This window comes from Theobroma cacao, chromosome 7 (assembly GCF_000208745.1).
Source record: "Theobroma cacao cultivar B97-61/B2 chromosome 7, Criollo_cocoa_genome_V2, whole genome shotgun sequence".
NCBI lineage: Eukaryota > Viridiplantae > Streptophyta > Magnoliopsida > Malvales > Malvaceae > Theobroma > Theobroma cacao.
Genome location: NC_030856.1, coordinates 7,398,509 through 7,422,585, shown reverse-complemented (window position 1 = coordinate 7,422,585; position 24,077 = coordinate 7,398,509). Strand labels below are relative to the sequence as shown.

Genomic DNA, 24,077 nt, shown 5'->3' with positions numbered 1-24,077 from the left:
TAATAAACACAAGTTAGGTCACAACAGTCCATCTATCTTCAAAGGATGTCGCAGCTGTCAAGTGTTTAGATCTTAATCAAATAACAGAAGTGTGGTTTGATAAAAGTCATTGCATTGGTTGAAGTCTTTTTTTTTTTACTTAAAAAATTTTGTAAATTAATGTCAAATTTTTAATTATAACTTTAATTATTTATAATAACAACAATCAGTACCCATGTCCAAAACAGAAAAAGCCAGTCCTTGAAGGACTATTCTGTTACTCTTATTACTCTTTCTTAAACAAAAAAACCAGTCCTTGAAGGACTATTACTCTTATTACTCTTTCTTGCGGCTTTGGAGAAGCGACGATTTCTCTACGAGCGATTGGCTGGTTTTTCAATGGGAAGAATGGAAGGGACTCGAAATTACTCAGTGAACCCTAGTGATTACCAGCTTCTTGAAGAAATTGGCCATGGCGCCACTATTACTGTTTACAAAGCAATCTATCTTCCTTCAAAGGACGTCGTGGCTGTCAAGTGTTTGGATCTTGATCGCTGCAGCAGTACTAATCTGGATGACGTACGTCGGGAAGCTCAAACACTGAGATTGATCGATCACCCTAATGTTCTTCGGGCATATTCTTCCTTCGTTGATGACCGCAACCTTTGGGTAGTCATGTCGTTCATGTCGGAGGGTTCTTGCTTGCATCGCATGAAAACAGCTTATCCCGATAGATTCGAAGAAGCTGCTATCGCTTCCATTCTTAAGGAAACTCTTAAGGCTTTGGATTATTATAACGACCCCTCCTCAGTCGCTACCGATGTCTGAGACCTTCGGAAGATCCCGCCAAGTCCCGAACAAGCTTGAAAGAAATTTCTCCATAACTCATTGTACACCTTTACTAATCCGCAGTATTATTTGAACCATATATATTTCTATAACTTAAAAATTTCACAAGAAGCATAGCCATTAAATTTTGACTTTAAGTCATGATATCACAGTTAAATACATTAAGTTCAAGAATCTAAAATTTATGTTTTTATCAAAACTAATATATGTTTACATAGTAAAACCAAAGTACTACAACTCAATCTCTAACAGCGGAGCGATTCGGAAAAAAAGGCCATGAGCTACCTTTACCTATTTGCGGTGGGCCGAACGCGCTGATGATTACTCATTAGGTCGATCCTTGTCTGCAAAAGAGGGAAAAGAGGGGTGTGAGTCTCATAGACTTAGTGATCATCGGCTCCGTGAGTACGGCATAGATGGGAAACAAGCAAATAGCAGATCAATTGAATATAAAAATACAAGATTACAAAAATAATTTATTTTGAACGGGAGTTTGTGCCTTATATGAAAAATCGAGGATTTCTTATGCATTGTAAGCACTTCAATAGCGTTATTCAAGTCAATCATTTGAAAAATTGAATTAAAACAATTTTACATAAAGAAAATTCTGCCGTTAAATTCAATTGACATTTTACTCAAATCACATCAGTATATTCGGTAAGCTCCCATGAAATCGAATATTAATTAAACTCATACGTAAATCACAAATCACCTCACACCCGATGAGTTAAAATTCATTTCATTGTAAAAATAAAGGCAACTGCAAAAAAAATCGTTAAATTCTGTTTTCACCATGGAAAGAAATATGAGTTTGAAAACTCAGAGATGCCACTCTCGAGTAGAGAATGAAAATAAACCCGTGGTCCCGCTACCACGTAATAACATCCGGGAGCATCGCTTCCACCGGATTCCCATGTGCCATGGCAATCTCACGATGTTGGCCGACATCGGAGAATCAAACGGTCATAACCGTGTAATCATCTAGTGGCCTAGCCACGCATACATATATTACAAGCCGTGGCCCCAACCACACCTAACCGCCCGTCGGTGACCCAATGGTTCTCTAGCTAGAGCTCACTCGTGCACGAGAGTCACACTTAACCGATGTGACATCCGACCTACTCTCTAATTTTTCGATTTAAAAAAAAAATCATTTTAGAATCGCTTTATGTCCTTGAAATCTCGTCTTAAAATTATTTTCAAAGTATTCAACATAAGAATTGATAAAATCTATCATTTTCTTAAAACATATTTATGCATGAATTTCAAAATAATAATTCGCATGGTGAATAAACAATATAACCATGAATACACACTGCACAAATATAAGGCACAGATTTTGATGTAAAACAGTATAAAAGGATTGTTTCCCGTTTTTCTAAACACTTTACATATAATTTATACATATATATATTCAAACCGATTTCTAAACGTAATTTGCAACCACAATTTCCTAAAATTGCTACTAGTACATGCTATTCACAATTTTCACGTTTAAAATAAGTCATACGTATATGTATATATATATATATATTTACAAAATTTTAAAATTGACACCCCTTACTCACCTCACAATAACGGGATGTTACGTCGTTATTAATTCAAAGACGTATCGAGCTACTCCTTCTTACCAATAATTCGTTATTTCCTTCAACCTTTCACCACAGTACACCATTTATTTATTTCTCCTAAATATTAAAACCCACTTAATTAATATATCTATTTTTATTCTAGCATTATTATTATATATTTTTTTATTATTTTCTTACCTTTCTTTCCCGTTTCTTCCTCTCTCTTCTACTCGTTTTTCTCTTCCTTTCTTCTCCCTCCTTTCATGCACCAATCGGCTGCACTTTCTTTCTCTCTTTCTCTCACCGCCAGCAGCTCTCAACCTTCACTACTGGTGGCTTAAAGCCTCCTCTCCACTTCCACCGTTGGTCAACTCTAGATCAGTCCAAAGAACTCAAATTTTCTCTCTTTTTATTCAGCCATTTTGTCACCAAAAACCAAACTCTCTCTCTTTTTCCGTCAACCAACACAACCCAACTCTTTCTCTTTTTCTCGCCAACCACCACAACCCCAGCTTTTTCTATTTTCCTTTCTTTCTTTCCTTCCTATTCTTTTCGCAACCGATAGCACCAGCCCCTTTTTTCTTTTGTTTCTTCCCTCAGCCGGCCTCTGCCGTTCCATCATAAAAAAAGAAAAGAGATAAAATTTAAAATATTATTTAATATGTCTTGGTGTAGATAATTATCAGCAACATACTTGATTTGTCTTGTCCATTTCTTTTTTTTTTTTAACTTATTTCTTCATCAATTTTTTTACTTTTTCCTTCTTCTCCTCAAATTTCTAACTCTCCAAGACTTCTCTCTTCTTTTTCCTTCCTCAAGTGACCGGCCTCTCCAAGACTTCTCTCTTCTTTTTCCTTCCTCAAGTGACCGGCCCTTGGCTCTTACTAAAGCCTATTTCCCATGGTTCTTTATTTTTTTATTTCTTTCTCCTTCTTTCAAGTTAACTTTCCTCATTTATTTATGACCAAAGGTACGGTTTCTATTGCATGAAGACAAGAAAAATATCACTTGAATGTCTTTTAATGTGGGGGCAATTTTGACACTTGTTACTCTTCTTTTCTATGCCTTCCTTTCTTGGCCGGACCCCCTTTTCGCTTTTATTTCCCCTTTTATTACACATGGGCGGCTGATCAAGTCAGCCCCTTTTTTTTATTCTTTATATTATTTTTATTTTATGACTTATTTATTCATTTATTGTCTCATCCAACTTACATTTACATCTCATATTACTCATAACTTAGTCTTCTTTATTAGGAAATTCCCTTTTTAACTTCAAATATCAAAATTACCGATGAATCTTCAAACTTTTCTTTATTTACCATGTAACACCTTCGTCTTATTGATACGTTTATGTTGACTACTATATGAGATTATGGGGTGTTACAATTATCTTCACCGACAAGGACATATTCATCGGGATCCAAGGCTGGGAATATACTGCTTGATAACAATGGAACAGTTAAACTCGCCGACTTCGGTGTTTCAGATTGCATGTTCGACTCAGGAGACAGACAACTATCGAGAAATACCTTTGTGGGGACTCCTTGCTGGATGGCACCGGAGGTCATGCAGCCAGGAACTGGATATAACTCCAAGGCAGATATATGGTCATTCGGCATAACAGCATTGGAGTTGGCCCATGGTCATGCACCTTTTTCCAAATATCCACCCATGAAGGTTCTCTTGATGACCGTACAAAATGCTCCTCCACGACTTGATCAAGATTGTGATAAGAAGTTCTCCAAGTCTTTCAAAGATATGGTTGCGATGTGCCTGGTGAAAGATCAAACAAAGAGGCCCACTGCAGAGAAATTATTGAAGCACTCGTTTTTCAAGCATGCAAAGCCTCCTGAGCTTTCTGTGAAGAAATTATTTGCTTCTTTGCCACGGCTGTCGAAGCCTGTGAAACCCGTTCAGCTTAAGGATGCTGCACAACTAGCTCTAAAGAAAATGCCTTCAGCAGAACAAGAAGCTACACCGCAGAGTCAGTATCAAAGAGGAATTAGCGCCTGGAATTTTGATATTGAGGACTTGAAAGCGCAAGCATCTCTGGTGCATGATGATGATGATGATGATGATGATGATATTCACGAGTGCAAAGATGATGATCGAAGCATGAAATCAGGCCTTGGTGATAAGACTGCAGCTTCCTGTAGTAGTTCTTCTTCTATTGTACTTTCCAATGATCTATGTAAGAGCTGGGTCATAATTCCAGCTTAGTTAGTTAGCTGATGTTTTCTGGGTGTTTCCCCAGCTTGTAAACATTTTCACAGTTCTTCCTTTGCATGTTGAAATAAAAACTCAATTATCCAAAAAATAAAAAAAATAAAGGCTGCAGCTTACTGTGAAAAATATGGCTTATAAAACTTATGATTGCACATCATATAATGGTGTAGTACTAACAGAATGTGCCGTCGTGTAAGAATAAACAGGACAAATCTGGCAGAGATGCATCAAGAACCTTTGGTTCCAAAACCGGCGAGCATAACCAGCGATACAAAGGATACTTGAATACAGAAAATATAGCATCATGTTGACAATTCAAGGTCAAAAAAACGCCGCTGCGGTAGATGGTTGTCTTCTAGATGAATTATCAGTATTAAGATATGTATACTAGAAGCAATAATTGGGGAGCCTCTCAAGATCCTTGCAGGTCCATGGTAAGAAAGGAGGATCAACACAGTATGTTTGCATGTTTCGTATCTAGCAAGAAGATCCTCAGGTTCTTGAGAATGGCACTTGACGCAAACTGAAGCTGATGAAGAGTATTAAAAGCCCCCAAAACAAGAGCACAATCAGTTCAGGAAAATAAAATATAAGGGCCGTAAGAATGCAAAGTGGTGCCAGTAAGCATTTAATAAAAATGGATGATATGTAAAGTAGCAGTGGTGGCAGGCAGTTCAGGATTGCAAATTTCAACTTTGCTTGGCTCATTATTGCAAGATAATGATCAACTTTTCACATCTATTTGTAAGGCAGACAGTTTTGAGTAGACAGAGGATAAAGGTGCTTCTCAATGACAAGCCTTGTTTGGATAGCTTCAGCACCAATTTGACATTTGAACTTCTCTTATTGAAAAAATGTGTTGCGCCATAAACCATACAAAAAGAAATGGCATCAACTCTTGATGATAGGCATTTCACTTAATTTTAAAGTATTATACCAAAATTAGTCTACCATTTATAATATCGTGATTTACCCCTAAATAAAATAATATTTTATTATGCACAATTAAATGTGCTTAAATGTCTAATAAAAAATTGAAATGATCTTTCTTTTTATTTCCTAAGGGCTTCTTATAGTTTTTTAAGAATATGTTTATAAACAAATACTTTCTATTTAGTTGTACTCGAGCATTTGGCTCATTGATTAGTATACCTTTTTAAAAAAAATAGAGTTTGAATCCTCCTTCCTTAAATATAAAAAAAATATTTATATTGAACGGTTAGGGTATATTAATATACCAAAACTAAAAAACTACACGTAACTTATTTACTCATTTTGTATAGTGACTAATTTTTATTTATCTTCTTATTAATATTGACATCCTTATTAAACATTAATTCTTTATTAAAGTAAGCTATTCTTAATAAAATATAATTTAATTTAAAATTAATATAAACTAGTGTCAGAATCCTACTTAAATTGATGTAATAAAAAATTAAAGTCAATTGTTCTTAATAAATTAAATTTAATTTAAAATTAATATAAATGAGTGTTACAGTCCTATTTAAACTGATATAATAAAATTAATATAAATGAGTGTCACAGTCCTATTTAAACTGATCTAATAAAGTTAATTTAAAATTAATATAAACTGAATTAAAGTTAACTCCAACAAGGATACACTCAAGGCGGTGAAGGAGGATTGAAACAACTTCACCAAGTCAACTACAAAAACAGAAAAGGCCAGCCCTTTTAATCTTCACAAGGACCATTCTATTACTCTTTCTTGCTGCTTTCTTCTCTTGGTTGGTGTTCCAATGGCAAGAATGGAATGGACTCAGCGAACTCTAGCGATTACAAAGCAATTGTAATCGATCTTCAAGAAATTGGCCAAAAGCAATCTATCTTCCTTCAAAGGATGTTTGGCTCTCAAGTGTTTAGATCTTAATCAAATAACACAAGTATGGCTTGATAAAAGTTATTGCATTGGTTGAAGTCTTTTTTTTATTTATTTGTTTAAAAAATTATTTAAATATATAAAAGTTTTAATAATTAATGTCAAATTTTTAATTATTTATAACAGCAAGGATACACGATCAAAACAACTTCACCAACTCAAACTATAAAAACACAAAAAGCCAGTCCTTGAAGGACTATTCTCTTACTCTTATTACTCTTTCCTAAACAGAAAAAGCCATCCTTGAAGGACTATTCCATCACTCGCGATTGCCTGGTTTTCCGGTGGGGAGAATGCAAGGGACTCGGAGTTACTCAGCGAACCCTAGCGATTACCAGCTTCTTGAAGAAATCGGCCATGGCGCCACTGCTACTGTTTACAAAGCAATCTATCTTCCTTCAAAGGACGTCGTGGCTGTCAAGTGTTTGGATCTTGATCGCTGCAGCGGTACTAATCTGGATGACGTACATCGGGAAGCTCAAACACTGAGATTGATCGATCACCCTAATGTTCTTCGGGCATATGCTTCCTTCGTAGTTGACCGCAACCTTTGGGTAGTCATGCCGTTCATGTCGGAGGGTTCCTGCTTGCATCGCATGAAAACGGCTTATCCCGATGGATTCGAAGAGGCTGCTATCGCTTCCATTCTTAAGGAAACTCTTAAGGCTTTGGATTATCTTCACCGACAAGGACATATTCATCGGGATGTCAAGGCTGGGAACATACTGCTTGATAACAATGGAACAGTTAAACTCGCCGACTTCGGTGTTTCAGCTTGCATGTTCGATTCAGGAGACAGACAACGTTCGAGAAATACCTTTGTGGGGACTCCTTGCTGGATGGCACCGGAGGTCATGCAGCCAGGAACTGGATATAACTCCAAGGCAGATATATGGTCATTCGGCATAACAGCATTGGAGTTGGCCCATGGTCATGCACCTTTGTCCAAATATCCACCCATGAAGGTTCTCTTGATGACCATACAAAATGCTCCTCCACGACTTGATCAAGATTGCGATAAGAAGTTCTCCAAGTCTTTCAAAGATATGGTTGCGATGTGCCTGGTGAAAGATCAAACAAAGAGACCGACTGCAGAGAAATTATTGAAGCACTCGTTTTTCAAGCATGCAAAGCCTCCTGAGCTTTTTGTGAAGAAATTATTTGCTCCTATTCCACGGCTGTCGAATCCTGTGAAACCCGTTCAGCTTAAAGATGCTGCACAACTAGCTCTAAAGAAAATGCCTTCAGCAGAACAAGAAGCTACATCGCAGAGTCAGTATCAAAGAGGAATTAGCGCCTGGAATTTTGATATTGAGGATTTGAAAGCGCAAGCATCTCTGGTGCATGATGATGATGATATTCACGAGTGCGAAGATGATGATCGAAGCATGAAATCTAACCTTGGTGATAAGACTGCAGCTTACTGTAGTAGCTCTTCTCCTATTGTACTTTCCAAAATGATGTATGTACGAGCTGGAGCATAATTCCAGTCTAGTTAGTTTGTTAGCTTTTATTTTCTTGGAATTTAGTAATCTTCCAGATTTGAAACTAATGAAAGTCCGTAAATTTTACATTGAAATTAGTTGATCTTCTCAATATTTGCATAAAGTTAATTTCAAATTGTTTATAAGATGATGATAACAAGAGCATGAAATGTAGCTCTCTAATATCTTCAGAACATTGTAAGTTTTCAAATCCTCTTTAGACCAGTGATCTAGATTATGGAAATGAAAAGATAATCACCAATCTATACTGGATGCATCAAACAACTTTTGCATTTTGCTTTATTAAGTTCACCGCATACATTACTTTCACTGCATTGCAAGAGCCAATAAGCTACATAGGGTACTGATATTTATTTATCTGCCAACTTCGCAACGTATATAGTAGTAGGAAGAAAGTTACATTAAAGATACCAAATTTTGCACCTTTCTCAACTTCTGCATGGGCGTTTTCGTCAACTATGCTTCAACTGTTTTGGTCTCCTTTGCAGAGTAATACGGGAGGGCTTGATAAACCATTGCTCGTTTTTTCACAAGCAAAACAATTGCACCAGATACCACAAGTATGACACCAGCTGTGCATCCTATCTAAGCAATCCAATCCAATTTATTATGTGCTTGAGATTGCTGGAAACCTGTGGGGTTTGTTTCAGACAGAGAGGCACAAGGAGGCAATGGATAACCACGTAACCCTGAATTATTTAAATATGCAGATGTTGAAAATGTTTCCAGCTGAACAATTTCAGGTATAGTGACGCTGAGATTATTATTTGAGAAATCTAAGTGAGAGAAACTGCAATGATTCTGGAATTGTGCCTTGAAGTTGATTATGAGAAAGGTCAAGAATGTTCAATGCTTTCAGACTTAAAAGTATGTAAGGGATTGTTCCAGTTAGAGTGTTGTGTCCCAAATTAAGAATTATCAAGTAAGACATTAAGCTCAAGCTATCTGGAATTGGTCCTGATGCAGCAAACTCCTTTCCACGAACATGGACTCAATGATGCAGGATTCCAATCATCTAGGAAACCTTGGGGTCAGCTTCAACAGAATTATGCTTGAAAGCCAACAATGCCGTTACCTCATCGCTTTGATTCTGCTTCTGCGAAGACATCAGCTGCATATCACTAGCCTCTGAAGGTATAGAACATGCAGATAGGAGGAAAACAAGACAAAGGAGGAAATGCATCCATTGTTCATCAAGTATCCTCATCTTCATTGCTGTGGAAGATTTTGGATAAGGGTGTCAAGGAGCATGAAAGCATTAATTTATTGCAATCCTAAGTTGCTGAAAACTTCCAGGAAGTCTCCCAGCTGAATGGGCAAACACAAGTCAGGCTTGAACTTCACCTTTTCAGTACTGGCTCCACGAGTAGAGGACCGCCATGTGAAATTGTGAAGACCAATACATACAGTCTCGAGTTATTTATCAAATGGCTCCACAAGTTGAGGACCGCCATGTGAAAATGTGAAGAATATTATTGTACCTCTTGGGCAACATCTAAGGAATCTACTAATTTTTTTAAAGAGATAAAGCAATGTGTAATGGGACGATGCACAATACGCTTCCATGCTAAAGTACTACGAGTGATATGTCCAAGACGAGGATGACCATAAGCTGACCATTTCTGAACGAATTTACCATGTAACAAGCATCACACACTAAGCAAACCTTCTCTTACTTAAATAATACCTCAGGGCTCAGGAGATGAGAAACAGCTAGATGCAAATAAATTTAATGGTCATCTAGTATATCTTCTAATTTACACGAAAAACTAAAATCCAGCACTTTTAACATTTCATTTGACTTCTATCTATGTCAAATTTTCCAGATTTCTCTGAACTATACAACCAATTTGTAACCAATTACCTCATGATACAAGAATGAGGGTTGAAATTCATCAAAGAGAGATGGAAAGAATTTACATGTCGGTATGAGGCACCTCCCAGCAATTATCAGGACGAAACCACAAAATATTTTTTAAATGGACCAAAGAAGCAATCACTTCTCAAGTTTTTCAAATAGATTTGAGAGAGCTTGATAAAGAGTGGAAGCAGCAGGAGGCCTAGGCAATGAACCAAGAAGAATATCTGAAGCAGTGATAGATGGATTACCATAAAATCTACAATTTTCTTGGTTTCTGGTTGTAACTACACTTCCTTCAAGTGAGCACCCGACAAATGCACCTACATAGTACATCAAGACATCATAACGTTCATAAACCAGTTAATTTAGTATGCAGGCAGCGATGAAGGGAAAATTGTGCACAAAAGTAGTTACTAGTAAGGCATTTGCACAGACTAGTAAGTCAATATACAGGTAAACCGTCTTAGAGAGATGTAAATCAATTCTTTAATAAGCTAAACTTCTTTCTTAAAAAATTTCATTTCTTTGTTTCGCTTTCTTCAATGGTTAATCAAGGAGGGAGTGCACATGAAAAGTAGGAAGAGACTTTTCCCGTATTCTCAAAAATGGCCCCCAATGGACAAGCAGAACAAACATCAACTTCACTAAAAACATTTGCCCCTGTTCTGTTCTGATAAGAGAACATAACAATGGATATAATTCCTACTGGCCGCCTGAACTAGAAAGCAACGGGATCATGCAAACTAATCAATCCAATCCAAGGTTTGTTAGGAAAAGAAATATCACCTTTACTAAAGCTGTATGTATAACAAGCAGCACAACCCCCAGAGCCCCCACGCAAGTTAGCTTCAGCAGCCCGTCCAACAATGCCAACAGCTGCACTCAAACCTGCTCCAACTGATAAATGCATGTTTCCGCTAAATGTTCTGACAGCACTTTTAGTTCTCAATGCAATAATGAAATCCGTAAATTCACCTCCAGCCTATTAGAGTTGAAAAAGAGTAGTAAAATAGATATAAGCACATTGAGTCAGATTGGACCTAGATATTCAAACTTGTCACAAGTAATGTTCAATAATTTGCCAAAAGGTTTCGTCGTTCAAAGCTGGTAAATAGGGGCAGAATTTATTGTCTTTTCTTGTTTTAGCAGTCATACAAACACAAACAACATATTGCACAAGCAACAACATTCTAAAATATTATAGGAGCTAAGCAGTCAAACAACCATTTACCAAGTCAACTTACCTGAGCTCCCCAGCCAACACCGAAGGAAGATATTGCAGATGGTGGAGACCAAGATCCATCTTCTCCACGAGCAACAACCAGCCCTGTTCCAATATTGTATGTTACCATAACCCCAACCTTTGCAACAGTAACAATTGCAAGGCCTTTTGCTTGTTTTAAAATAGCATCTGGTATGGACTTTTCAGGTTTCAAGGACCCAACCTGTGTACAATGCTAAACTGATGTGTCATGAAACATGCACTAATGTAATTTGTCTAATTAATACATTCAAATTTAAATATTTGAGAACTTCCACCAGCTTTCTGAAATGGTCTTATGAGATGATGGCTTCAAGGATTAATCTAGATGAGTTCATAATAACAAACAGAAAGTGAGACATTACCTTATTATAATTGCGAACAATATTTGCAGCCTTATAAATCTCATATTCCATGGATTGGCCCCAAGGAAAATTAAGCCATGATCTTAAAGTACTGAGGTCTGTCAGATCATGGGTTGGCAACTGAGCAGCACGACTTACGCTGTCTATCAAGTATGATTGGACAGACTCGAGCCTCACACAACAAACATCACATACTCGTTGTGGGTTCCCAGTGCGAAATTTCATTGGTAACAGGCTTCTTCCCTTAGAACATTCATTGCAGAATATCCCACCGCAAAAGCGGCAATGATGACGAGGGCGCATGATAGGATGGAACCACACATTACAAAGCATGCAAGCAGAAGCCACACTGTCAGCCAACCATTTTGGTGGCTCTGCTTCAAGAATTTCCCTGATATTACCAAAATTAGCCTCTGTAAGCGTTTGAGCCATCTCTATCCATGCTTGCTCAAGAAGATGATTAGATAACCAAGAAATTCCACATCTTTGGACATCACCTGAAGCAATAGCACTCACTTTGCCTCGAGCTGCTATTAACATCTCATTGAACACATCCCACATGGTCAGGTCCTTACTTTCTCCAGTAAACTTATTCCAGCCTAAATCACCATCAGGAAAGTATCCTCCATTCAGACTGAGGCCTCTACTGCATTCTTCATGTTCACTTTCAGACATAGGGGGAACGGACACAGGTACCCAAACTCCTGTTTCTTCAGAAAATGGTGTATCATAGTAAAACAATTTACCTTGTTTCTGATTTCCAGTGCCTGAAACAATTCGCATACCATTGCCTCCACTAACTTTGGGTGGTGCTTCACCTTCAGACTTTTGAAGCTGCTTTCCATCTTGCTTAATATCTGTTCCTACCAGATTACTTTTATCTCTATGTTCCTCCACTTTTACCAGATCCTAACACCATAATAAACAAAAAAAACATTACTATTATTTTATCTTTCACCAAAGAATAATAATCTCAAAGTAAAGCAGTCATCATTCACCAAGATTAACAAAAAATTCCCTAAAAACAGATGACAAGCATATTATACTAGAAAAATAAGGGAAATAAACTATAAATATTCTGTTCCATAATGATTGTAAGTATGCTTAAAGAAGTCTTAACAAAATAACAAGATAATTTCAAGTCTTTAATAGTTTACATCAATCAAATATATCTCCACATAGAACTTCACATTCTACTAAATGCAAATCAAATTATACAACCTACAATTTCTACAATTGAGTTTGCTCTAATACTTGGAAATCCATAATTGCACCATTTCGAAACAGTGCAATCAATCTTCGGCATACATAGTGAAAAGCATAACATAAACTACTCAAACAATTCCAGGACCAACAGCTCAGCATATCTAAACTATAATTTTTTCATTAACAATTCTACACTAGCTTCAATGATTACTACATAACAGATTTCAAGTAAAACGACAATAAGACCCCTAACACTTTATACTTCAAAAAATTAAGAATGACCCTTAATTAAAATTTTGTCCTATTTACCAACCTAAACAACAATCAATCCAAACGAGAGAGAAAACTAACAGATAGTCCCTTAAAAGAAAAAACAACATAAAATGTAAAAATAAATAAAATTTGATTCTCTTTGTCATAGTTATCTCGGTTAATGTTATTTATTGAACAATTCCAGCAAAACCCAAATGGTTTATCAAAAAGCCAAATAGAAAAACATAAAAGAAACAGAATTACAAGCTTTCTAGTTCCTTTTCCTTTGTTTTCTAGGCAACCAAACACATTTTAACAAGAGAAGAAAAAAATTAAAAATACCTGAGAGAAGAATTTGGGCTGGTAGTCTACTAGTTGAATTTTAGGGAATTTTATCCGTCCCTCCATTGTTTTACGATCAATGGAGTGAGAGATATGACAACGGTATGTCGTTTTGGATAAACCTCAAGCCGAACTCGTATCATTGCTTGTGTTTCTGGACTTACGTTGTTTGATTGAAAGTGGTTTTGGGCTTTTTGGTGGTGAAAGATGTTCTGGGCCTTTTCTTCTTTTTTCATCCATTCTTTATTTTTTCTATATATTTTTCCAACAACAAGGTTACTGTTTAAAATTAATTAGAGAAAAAATTTATCAAATACATTAATTTCATCAATCAATCAATTTTTATATTTAAAATTGAGTATGAAGGTTGTGGGACCTTTGGGGACAGAAAGAAAAGAAATTGGTTTCATTTAATAAGCAAACAAGAAAAAAAAATTATGATTTTTTTTCTGAAATATCGAACAAAAAATGAATTTTCTTTGTAAAATTCAATTAAGAAAGCGATTCAACATTGACAATTAATCAAAAAATTCAATTAAGAAAGCAATTCAATACTGATAATTGACAAACTCCGTTGAATAAAAAAACTTCCGAAGGAATATAAGAAGAGTCCAATAATGATCTAAACTGGTAAGTTGGCTATAATAATTTGCAACCTTTCGCAAACTGGATGGTTAGGAGACGTGGTGTGATTTTCATTTGCCAAACCTTAAAAAAATTATAATTAAAGATTGATTTAATCAAAATATCAATTATCACTTTATATCATGTGACGTTAACATAACATGTTAATAAATCATAATGCTGATAACGTAATCAGTGATGGAATTAAAGCATTTTAAAGAGAGATCAAATAGAAAGAGACAGTAAACAGTTAAAGAGAACTTTACATATAATTCAATCCTCACTCATGTAAACGATTAAATAAAATTCACAAAACATTAGACATACAAAAAAATGTGCATTAACAATAATGGTGGTGTTATATATATATATATAAACAGAATGAAATTATGAAATGAGTCTTTTTCACTCTCTGTGCGTAAAAGTGCAAGAGAAAACAATTTTTCAAATTTAAATATATCTTTACTTTGTGTGTTTTATACAAATGAATAACTTTATAAGAAAGTTCTTTTTGTATTTTTTATTTGCCTCTTAAATTGTTAATTAACATATTAAGTTATTGAGTTGAATTATTGAGATATAATATGTTATAATAAGTTATTGGGTTGGACTGTTAAAATATAATATGTTATAATAGGTTTAGATTTTTATTAAAACTTAGTGGTTTTAGGTTAGTAGACTTCCTTTTTTTAAAAAAAAAATTTGATAGGCTTAACATATTATGTTAGAATATTTTATTTGTTGGGATTAACTAGTAAAATATTGACTATAATGACTGTAATTTTATCAAATAGTTTGAGGAATAAAAATAATTATTAAATAAAAAATTATTTTGAGGGTCATTAAAAATATATACAATAAATAAAATTGTATCGAAAGAAATACAATCATTTCATGTTATTAATTGTATGTATATCCTTCTTGTTTAAAGTCTGAAACATACATACCAGAACACATTGATTATTCTGAATAAAAAATTATATATTGACAAAATTTTAAACAATAATGCAAAATTGTACTTTATATTTGAGATTAACATAATAATTTATTAATTTTTAAAAACTAAAATCATAAAAATAAAATTTACGTAACCGAAAAAAGATAAACATGGCAAGTATAAGATAAAACTCACATATGACACAGTAAAAAAAAGAAAATAGAATATGATTGATTGTTCATAGAAAGTTTTGGAAGAAAATCTAGTGAAATTTAAAACATATGAATAAATAGAATAAAAATAAAAAAAATAAATATAAATCATAATAATAATCTAAATTGAAAGAAAAAAAAATTTTAAAATTGAGTCAAGCATATGAAATCATTTTTGTTTATTTTTTTATTTGTATTAATTATTAAATTAAAAATTATTTAAAAAAAGATATTAAAAGAATTTATAAAAAAATTTAAAATTTTAGATAATATAAAATAAATTTTAAAAATTTTAAAGAGCTATTAAAAGAGCTTCATCCCTAAATATGATAGATTGATATAATATAATAATATAATTATATAATATTTTTACATTTCATATTAGCGTTACGTTCACATTCAATTCCTACTTGTTTCATTCTTAGAGATTAGCCTTTAATGTTACGCTTTTAAGAAGACATAAAATTTATGTTGTTAGTCCTTTGATTTGAGTCCCACGTTCATACCAAGGTAAAAACGTGGCAAGTGAAAGTCTTGGTTTTATGAGATAATACTCTTGATATCCCGAAAAGTTTTTTGGTTACTTGAACCAGTTGGGGTTAAAAAAAAAAAAACTACATCCCCATGTTTCCAAATTAAAGTTAAAATATTGTTCATATTTTTTTTATGTATTATGTCAAATTATTAATTTTTTAAATATATTGTAATTTTGAAGTATGCGGCAATCTAATTAATTTAGTTGATGAAATTTACAAATTAACAATGTAAGAAATAATTTTCTTTTAAAAAATATCAATAATAAAAATGGTTGTTTGACTTCCCAAAAAAAAATTGGTTGTTTGAATGTGTGAACATGACTGGTGGTTGTTTGCTTGAAATCATATGCATAAATATGGTCTCCACTCTTTATCTCTCTCAGCCTTCACATTCAGGTTTCCATTTTGCTTCTTTCATCCTTTCTGAGCAAAAAAAAATGAAAGGGTTAATACAGTGGTATTTGGTCCTTTCCTTCCTACTCTTGTCCTTGAACTTTAAAGTTGATTGCTCATTATCTAGCTTCTCTTCCAATTCTTCCCTGGAAGTTTTCTTTATCTCAAAAAACAACTTGGTTGGAGAAATTCCTTCTTCCATATGTAATTTGATGTCAATTTCAATCCTTGACTTGTCCAATAACAAGTTGAGTGGAACTATTCCAGGTTGTCTGGCCTCGAGAGGTAAGATGCCTAATCTTACAGTCCTAGATTTGCACATGAATAAATTTCATGGAAACATTCCTGATTCGTTCGTTGTAGGAAACAAATTACAGATACTTAACCTCAACAACAATGATTTTGATGGGCCATTTCCTAAATCCTTGCAGAACTGTCATGACTTGCAAGTGTTGAATCTTGGAAACAACAAGATAAATGATACCTTTCCCCACTGGTTGGGAACTCTTCCTCCGCTACAAGTTCTTGTCTTGCGCTCCAACTATTTCCATGGTCAAATCAGCCCTTCAGAGCATGAATCGCACTTCTCAGCTCTGCGAATCTTAGACGTCTCCCACAATGAGTTCTCTGGTTTTCTACCAACAACATATTTTAAAAGTTTCGAGGGTATGATGAATTTGTCCAATGTTCAAACGAAATCTATGGAAGATTTTAATTTTTATTACCATTTTTCCGTGCGTGTCACAGTGAAAGGTTTGGACATTGAACTTGAGAGAATTCTAACTCTTTTTACAACCATTGATATGTCAAGCAATAAATTCCAAGGAAAAATTCCAGAAATAGTTGGAGACCTCGTTTCTCTCCAAGTGCTCAATTTTTCCCATAACAGCCTAACAGGTCATATTCCTTCCTCACTGGGAAATCTAACAGCACTTGAGTCACTGGATCTTTCTACCAACAAGCTTGTTGGGCAGATTCCTATGCAGTTGATTGGTTTGATATTTCTTGAAGTGTTAAACCTGTCACAGAACCAGCTTGTTGGACTCATACCTCAGGGAAATCAATTTAATACCTTTCTGAATGATTCCTATCGTGGCAACTTGGGATTGTGCGGATTTCCAGTGTCAAAGAGCTGTGGCAAGGATGAGGAACAAGAACCACCGGAATCTGCTTTCCATGAGGAAGGAATTTATTCTTGTCCATTGGATTGGAAATTTGTAATGATGGGTTATGGATGTGGACTGGTGCTTGGATTATCTACAGGGTATATCATGCTGACAATTGGAAAACCAGAATGGCTAGTTAGGATGGTTCAAAGACTAGGCTACAAAATTCTGAGGAGATTGAAGAGTTATAATTGAGGAAGAAGAAACTCTGCGAAGACAGATGCTGCTCTTCGTTGGTTTGTTGAATACATTTGCGTATTATAACTGTCTTTTGTTCTCCTGTATGCCTTATAATGCCCTATAAAATCCAATCTCTTGTTGCCCTGGATAACACATTGATTTTATCAAATTGATATTCAGTATTTTGGTGAAGATGAAAGAGAATCTCCATATTATTCTCATTCAAAGAGTATTAGCATCAACGACCTGTCCAATTCTTGTCAGCTCCATTCTCAATAGTTAGCCTCCACTACTACGCTGTTTAGGAGAACATTTCAGAGTCATGCTGTTAGTGCTTTGGTTTGAGTCCCACTGTCACGCAGGGGTGGAAAAGTGGCAGGCCAAAGTCATGTTGTAAGTCCTTGGTTTAAGTCCCACCTTCACGCAGGGGTGGAAAAGTGGTAGGCAAAGGTCTTGGTCTTATGAGCTTTGAGGACCCCGGCCCCAAAGAGTACGCCATAATTTTCTTCACGCAAAACACTGCTTGCTACAGACGCAAAGTAATTGGATTCTACAGATGCTGTCTAATGTGCTTGTGAGAAATAGTACTCTTAAAATCCTGATTAAGTTTTTTGGTTACTTGAATGAGCGGATCACAATAGTCAAATTCAATTGCAAATTTGATTCACTTCAAATTGTAAGACATCAAAGATCACTTAAAGGATTTTGTCATTTACTTTAAGAAAATCGTCAGAGGCATATTAGGCCTTTTGTTTTGGTATATAAATAAAACTATAAAAGGGATTTTGGGCCTTTTCCCCCTTTTTATCCAATTTTTTATTTTTGTAATCTTTTATATATTTTTTAACAGAAGCGTTACAGTTTAAATTAATTTGAGGAAAAAAAAATTATCAAGCACATTAATTTCATCAATCAATCAATTTGTATCTTTAAAATTGAGTGAAAGGGCTGTGGTTGTTTTGGTAACAGAAAGAAGAGAAATTGGCTCCATTTAATAACCAAGCAAAAGAGAAAATTTTGATCAATGAAGTATCTCGTAACAAAATCAAGATCTCCAAAGGGTAAAACTCAAAAAACCCGTTAAAACATTTTGAAAAGACACTTTAATTTTTCTTGTTTCAAAATGATATTTTAGTTTTTTTTATTATTAACACCATTTGTCAACAGTAAAAAAAAAAATTCGTTCTCTTTATCATAGTTATCTCCGTTAATGTTATTTATTTATTTAACAATTCTAGCAAAACCCAAATGTTTTATCAAAAAGCCAAATAGAAAAACATAAAAGAAACAGAATTACAAGCTTTCTAGTTCCTTTTCCTTTGTTTTCTAGGCAACCAAACACATTTTAACAAGAGAAGAAAAAAATTAAAAATACCTAAGAGAAGAATTTGGACTGGTAGTCTACTCTTTGAATTTTAGGGTATTTTATCCGTCCCTCCATTGTTTCACGATCAATGGAGACAGAGATATGAAAACTGTATGTCGTTTTGGATAAACCTTAAGCCGAACTCGTGTCATTACTTGTGTTTCTGGACTTTAACGTTGTTTGATTGAAAGTGGTTTTGGGCTTTTTGGTGGTGAAAGATGTTTTGGGCCTTTTCTTCTTTTTTCATCCATTCTTTTTTTTTTCTATATATTTTTTCTAACAAAAAGGTTACTGTTTAAAATTAATTAGAGAAAAAATTATCAAATACATTAATTTCATCAATCAATCAATTTTTATATTTAAAATTGAGTATGAAGGTTGTGGGACCTTTGGGGACAGATAGAAAAGAAATTGGTTTCATTTAATAATCAAACAAGAAAAAAAATTATGATTATTTTTTTGAAATATCGAAGAAAGAATGAATTTTCTATGTAAAATTCAATTAAGAAAGTGATTCAACACTGACAATTAATCAAAAAATTCAATTAAGAAAGCGATTCAATACTAACAATTGACCAGAGTCTCTATTTAACAAAAAAACTTTCGAAGAAACATGAGGAGAGTCCAATAATGATCTAAACCGGTAAGTTGGCTATAATAATTTGCAACCTTTAGCAAACTGGATGGTTAAGAGACGTGGCCTAATTCTCATCTGCCAAACCTTAAAAAAATTATAATTAAAGATTGATTTAATCAAAATATTAATTATCATTTTATATCACGTAACGTTGACATAGCATGTTAATATATCATAATTATGATGACGTGATCAATGACGAAGTTAAAGCATTTTAAAGAGAATCAAATAGAAAGAGACATTAAACAGTCACAGAGAACTTTATATACCATTTAATTTTCACTCATCTAAAAGATTAAATAAAATTCATAAAACATTGGATATATAAAAAAATACACATTAATAGTAATAATGGCGTTATATATATATAAACGGAATGAAATTATGAAATGAGTCTTTTTCACTCTCTGTGCCCAAAAGTGGAAGAGAAAACAAATTTTCAAATTCAAATGTCTCTTTACTTTGTGTGTTTTATACAAAATGAATAACTTTTTAAAAAAGCTCTTTTTTTTTATTTTTTATTTACCTCTTAAATTGTTAATTAACATACTAAGTTATTGAGTTGAACTATTGAAATATAATATGTTATGATAAGCTATTGGGTTGGACTGTTAAGATATAATATGTTATGATATGTTTAGATTTTTATTAAAATTTAATGGGTTTAGGTTAGTAGAGTCAATTTATTTTTTCTTTAAAACTTGATAGGCTTAACATATTATGTTAGAATATTTTATTTGTTGGGATTAACTAGTGAAATATTGACCATAATGACTGTAATATTATCAAATAATTTGAGGAATAAAAATAATTATTAAATAAAAAATTATTTTGAGGGTCATTAAAAATATATATAATAAATAAATTGTATTGAAAGAAATACGATCATTTAATTTTATTAATTTGTATATATATCCTTGTTACTTAAAGTATGAAACATACATGTTAGAGCGTATCGGTTATTCTGAATAAAAAATGATATATTGATAAAATTTTAAACAATAGTACAATATTGCAACTTATATTTGAAAATTATATAATAATTTATTAATATTTAAAGACTAAAATCATAAAAATAAAATTCACATAATAGAAAAAATATAAACATGGCAAGTATAAGATAAACTCACATATGACATAGTAAAAAGAAGGAAAAAGAATATGACTGATTGTTCGTTGAAATTTGTGGAAGAAAATTTATAAAGATTTAAAACATATGAATAAATATAATAGAAATGAAAAAAAGTAAATATAAATAATTAAAATATAAATTGAAAAAAAATAAAACAAAACTTTTAAATTGAGTCAAGCATATGGAATCATTTTGTTATTTTTTATTTACATTAATTATTAAATTAAAAGTTATTTTAGAAAAGATATTAAAAGAATTTATAAAAAAATTAAAAATTTTATATAATATAAAATAAATTTAAAAATTTTTTTAGATCCATTAAAAGAGCTTTATCTTTAAATATGATAGATTGATATAATATAATAATATAATTATATAATATTTTTATATTTTATATCAATGATACGTTCACGTTCAATTCTTACCTGTTTCATTCTTAGAGATTAGCCTTCAATTTTATGCTTTTTAAGAAGACATAAAAGTCATGTTGTTAGTCCTTTGGTTTGAGTCCCACGTTCATACCAAGGTAAAAACATGACAAGTGAAAGTCTTGGTTTTATGAAATAATACTCTTGATATCCCGATAAGTTTTTTGGTTACTTGAATCATTGGGGGTTGAAAAAAAAAGAACTACAATCCCATGTTTCCAACTTAAAGTTAAAATATCGTTACATATTTTTTTATGTATGATATTAAATTATTAATTTTTTAAATATATTCTAATATTGAAGTATGTGACAATCTAATTAATTTAGTTAATGAAATTTACAAATTAACAATATATGAAATAATTTTCTTTTAAAAAATTTATAACATACTTAGGGCTTCCTCCTTTACCTACGTGAAAGGCATAGGAAAAAGAGAAGAAAAAAAAAAAAAAGAGGTAGAAAGAGAAAGAAAAAAACAAATAAAAAGAGGTCTGTATGCAAAGCACGGGTTGTAGTCTATATCAGTAATAAAAATGGTTGTTTGAATGTGTGAACATGACTGGTGGTTGTTTGCTTGAAATCATATGTATAAATACGGTCTCCATTCTTATCTCTCTCAACCTTCACATTCAGTTTTCTATTTTGCTTCTTTCACCATTTCTGAGAAAAAAAAATGAAGGGGTTAATACAGTGGTATTTGGTCCTTTGTTTCCTCCTCTTGTCCTTGAACTTTAAAGTTGATTGCTCATTATCTAATTTCTCTTCCAATTCTTCGATGGAAGTTTTCTTAATCTCAAAAAACAAGTTGGTTGGAGAAATTCCTTATTCCATATGTAATTTGATATCAATTTCAGTTCTTGACTTGTCCAATAACGAGTTGAGCGGAGCTATTCCAGATTGTCTGGCCTCGAGAGGTAAGATGCCTAATCTTACGGTCCTAGATTTGCACATGAATAAATTTCATGGAAACATCCCTGATTCGTTCGTTGTAGGAAACAAATTACAGATACTTAACCTCAACAACAATGATTTTGATGGGCCGTTTCCTAAATCCTTGGAGAACTGTCATGATTTGCAAGTGTTAAATCTTGGAAACAACAAGATAAACGGTACCTTTCCCCACTGGTTGGGAACTCTTCCTCAGCTGCAAGTTCTTGTCTTGCGCTCCAACTATTTCCATGGTCAAATAAGCCCTTCAGAAAATGAATCGCACTTCTCAGCTCTGCGAATCTTAGACCTCTCCCACAATGAGTTCTCTGGGCTTTTGCCAACAACATATTTTAAAAGTTTCAGGGGTATGATGACTTTGTCCAATGTTCAACGGACTTCTATGGAAGATTTGAATCGTTATTACCATTTTTCCGTGCTTGTCACAATGAAAGGTATGGACCTGGTACTTGAGAGAATTCTAACTCTTTTTACAACCATTGATATGTCAAGCAACAAATTCCATGGAGAAATTCCAGAAATAGTTGGAAACCTCATTTCTCTCCAAGTGCTCAATTTTTCCCATAACAGCCTAACAGGTCATATTCCTTCCTCAGTGGGGAAGCTAACAGCACTTGAGTCACTGGATCTCTCTACCAACAAGCTCGTCGGGGAGATTCCTATGCAGTTAAATGGTTTGAAATTTCTTGAAGTGTTAAACCTGTCACAGAACCAGCTTGTTGGACTCATACCTCAGGGAAATCAATTTAATACCTTTCTGAATGATTCCTATGGTGGCAACTTGGGATTGTGCGGATTTCCAGTGTCAAAGAGGTGTGGCAAGGATGAGGAACAAGAACCACCGGAATCTGCTCTTCATGAGGAAGGAATTTTTCCTTGTCCATTGGATTGGAAATTTGTAATGATGGGTTATGGATGTGGACTGGTGCTTGGATTATCTACAGGATATATCATGCTGACAATTGGAAAACCAGAATGGCTTGTTAGGATGGTTCAAGGACTAGGCTACAAAATTCTGAGGAGATTGAAGAGTTATCATTGAGGAAGAAGAAACTCTGCGAAGACAGATGCTGCTCTTCGGTGGTTTGTTGATTACATTTGCGTATTATACTGTCTTTGGTTCTCCTGTATGCCTTATAATGTCCTATAAAATCCAATCTCTTGTTGCCCTGGATAACATATTGATTTTATCAAATTGATATTCAGTATTATGGTGAAGATGAAAGAGAATCTCCATGTTAGTCTCTTTCAAAGAGTATTAGCGCCAACGACCTGTCCAATTCTTGTCTGCTCCATTCTCAATAGTTAGCATTCACTACTACGCTGTTTAGGAGAACATATCAGAGTCATGTTGTAAGTCCTTGGTCTGAGTCCCGCCTTCAGCGGAGTGGTGGAAAAGTGGCAGGCAAAAGTCTCGGTCTTACGAGCTTTAAAGACCCCGGCCCCAAAGAGTACGCCATAATTTTCTTCACGCAAAACACCGCTTGCTACGGAAGCAAAGTAATTGGACTCTACAGATGCTGTCTAATGTGCTTGTGAGAAATAATACTCTTGAAATCCTGATTATGTTTTTGGTCAGTTGAATGAGTGGATCACAATAGTCAAATTTAATTGCAAATTTGATTCACTTCAAATTGTAAGACATCAAAGATCACTTGAAGGATTTTGTCATTTACTTTAAGAAAAACGTCAAAGGCATATTAGGCCTTTTGTTTTGGTATATAAATAAAACTATAAAAGTGGTTTTGGGCCTTTTCCCCCTTTTTATCCAATTTTTAATTTTTGTATTTTCTATATATTTTTTAACAGGAGCGTTATAGTTTAAATTAATTTGAGGGAAAAAAATTATCAAATACATTAATTTCATCAATCAACCAATTTTTATTTTTAAAATTGAGTGAAAGGGTTGTGGGTGTTTTGGTAACAGAAAGAAGCAAAATTGGTTCCATTTAATAACCAAACCAAAGAGAAAATTTTGACCAATGAAGTATCTCATAATGAAAACAAGATCTCCAAAGGGTAAAATTCAAAAAGCCCGTTAAAACATTTTGAAAGGACATTTTGATTTTTTTTGTTTCAAAATGATATTTTTGATCCCTTTATTGTTAAAATCGTTAGTCAACAATTAAAAAAAATTATACCCAATTTTGTATAAATATTATAGGATACAAATGTACTCTTAAAAGATTCTGCTCATCTTCCTT

General features: G+C 33.6%; 4 protein-coding genes and 1 pseudogene across 5 annotated transcripts; 4 read left to right on the top strand and 1 right to left on the bottom strand.

The window, feature by feature from the left end:
• On the top strand, nucleotides 379–4,619 carry LOC108662760 (annotated as a pseudogene).
• On the top strand, nucleotides 6,799–9,234 carry LOC18594282 (serine/threonine-protein kinase fray2). The gene has a single exon (XM_007021791.2). The coding sequence runs from the start codon at nucleotides 6,816–6,818 to the stop codon at nucleotides 8,004–8,006; it is 1,191 nt and encodes a 396-aa protein (XP_007021853.2). The 5' UTR covers nucleotides 6,799–6,815; the 3' UTR covers nucleotides 8,007–9,234.
• LOC18594280 lies at nucleotides 9,685–13,474 on the bottom strand. 2 transcript variants are annotated; one of them, XM_007021788.2, is made up of 5 exons: nucleotides 13,315–13,474; nucleotides 11,515–12,423; nucleotides 11,133–11,345; nucleotides 10,675–10,870; nucleotides 9,685–10,208 (listed from the first exon to the last, which is right to left on the bottom strand). In XM_007021788.2, the coding sequence occupies exons 1-5, from the start codon at nucleotides 13,378–13,380 to the stop codon at nucleotides 10,024–10,026; spliced, it is 1,569 nt and encodes a 522-aa protein (XP_007021850.2). In that variant the 5' UTR covers nucleotides 13,381–13,474; the 3' UTR covers nucleotides 9,685–10,023. The 2 variants fall into 2 exon arrangements, with proteins under 2 accessions (XP_007021850.2, XP_007021849.2); XM_007021787.2 differs by having other exon boundaries at nucleotides 11,133–11,333; nucleotides 13,315–13,471.
• LOC18594279 (receptor-like protein 12) lies at nucleotides 16,023–17,554 on the top strand. Its single transcript, XM_018124113.1, has 2 exons — nucleotides 16,023–16,301; nucleotides 16,380–17,554. The coding sequence occupies exons 1-2, from the start codon at nucleotides 16,061–16,063 to the stop codon at nucleotides 17,375–17,377; spliced, it is 1,239 nt and encodes a 412-aa protein (XP_017979602.1). The 5' UTR covers nucleotides 16,023–16,060; the 3' UTR covers nucleotides 17,378–17,554.
• On the top strand, nucleotides 21,516–23,533 carry LOC18594278 (receptor-like protein 12). Its single transcript, XM_018124077.1, has 2 exons — nucleotides 21,516–21,839; nucleotides 21,918–23,533. Exons 1-2 carry the CDS (start codon nucleotides 21,599–21,601, stop codon nucleotides 22,913–22,915), a joined length of 1,239 nt encoding a protein of 412 aa, XP_017979566.1. The 5' UTR covers nucleotides 21,516–21,598; the 3' UTR covers nucleotides 22,916–23,533.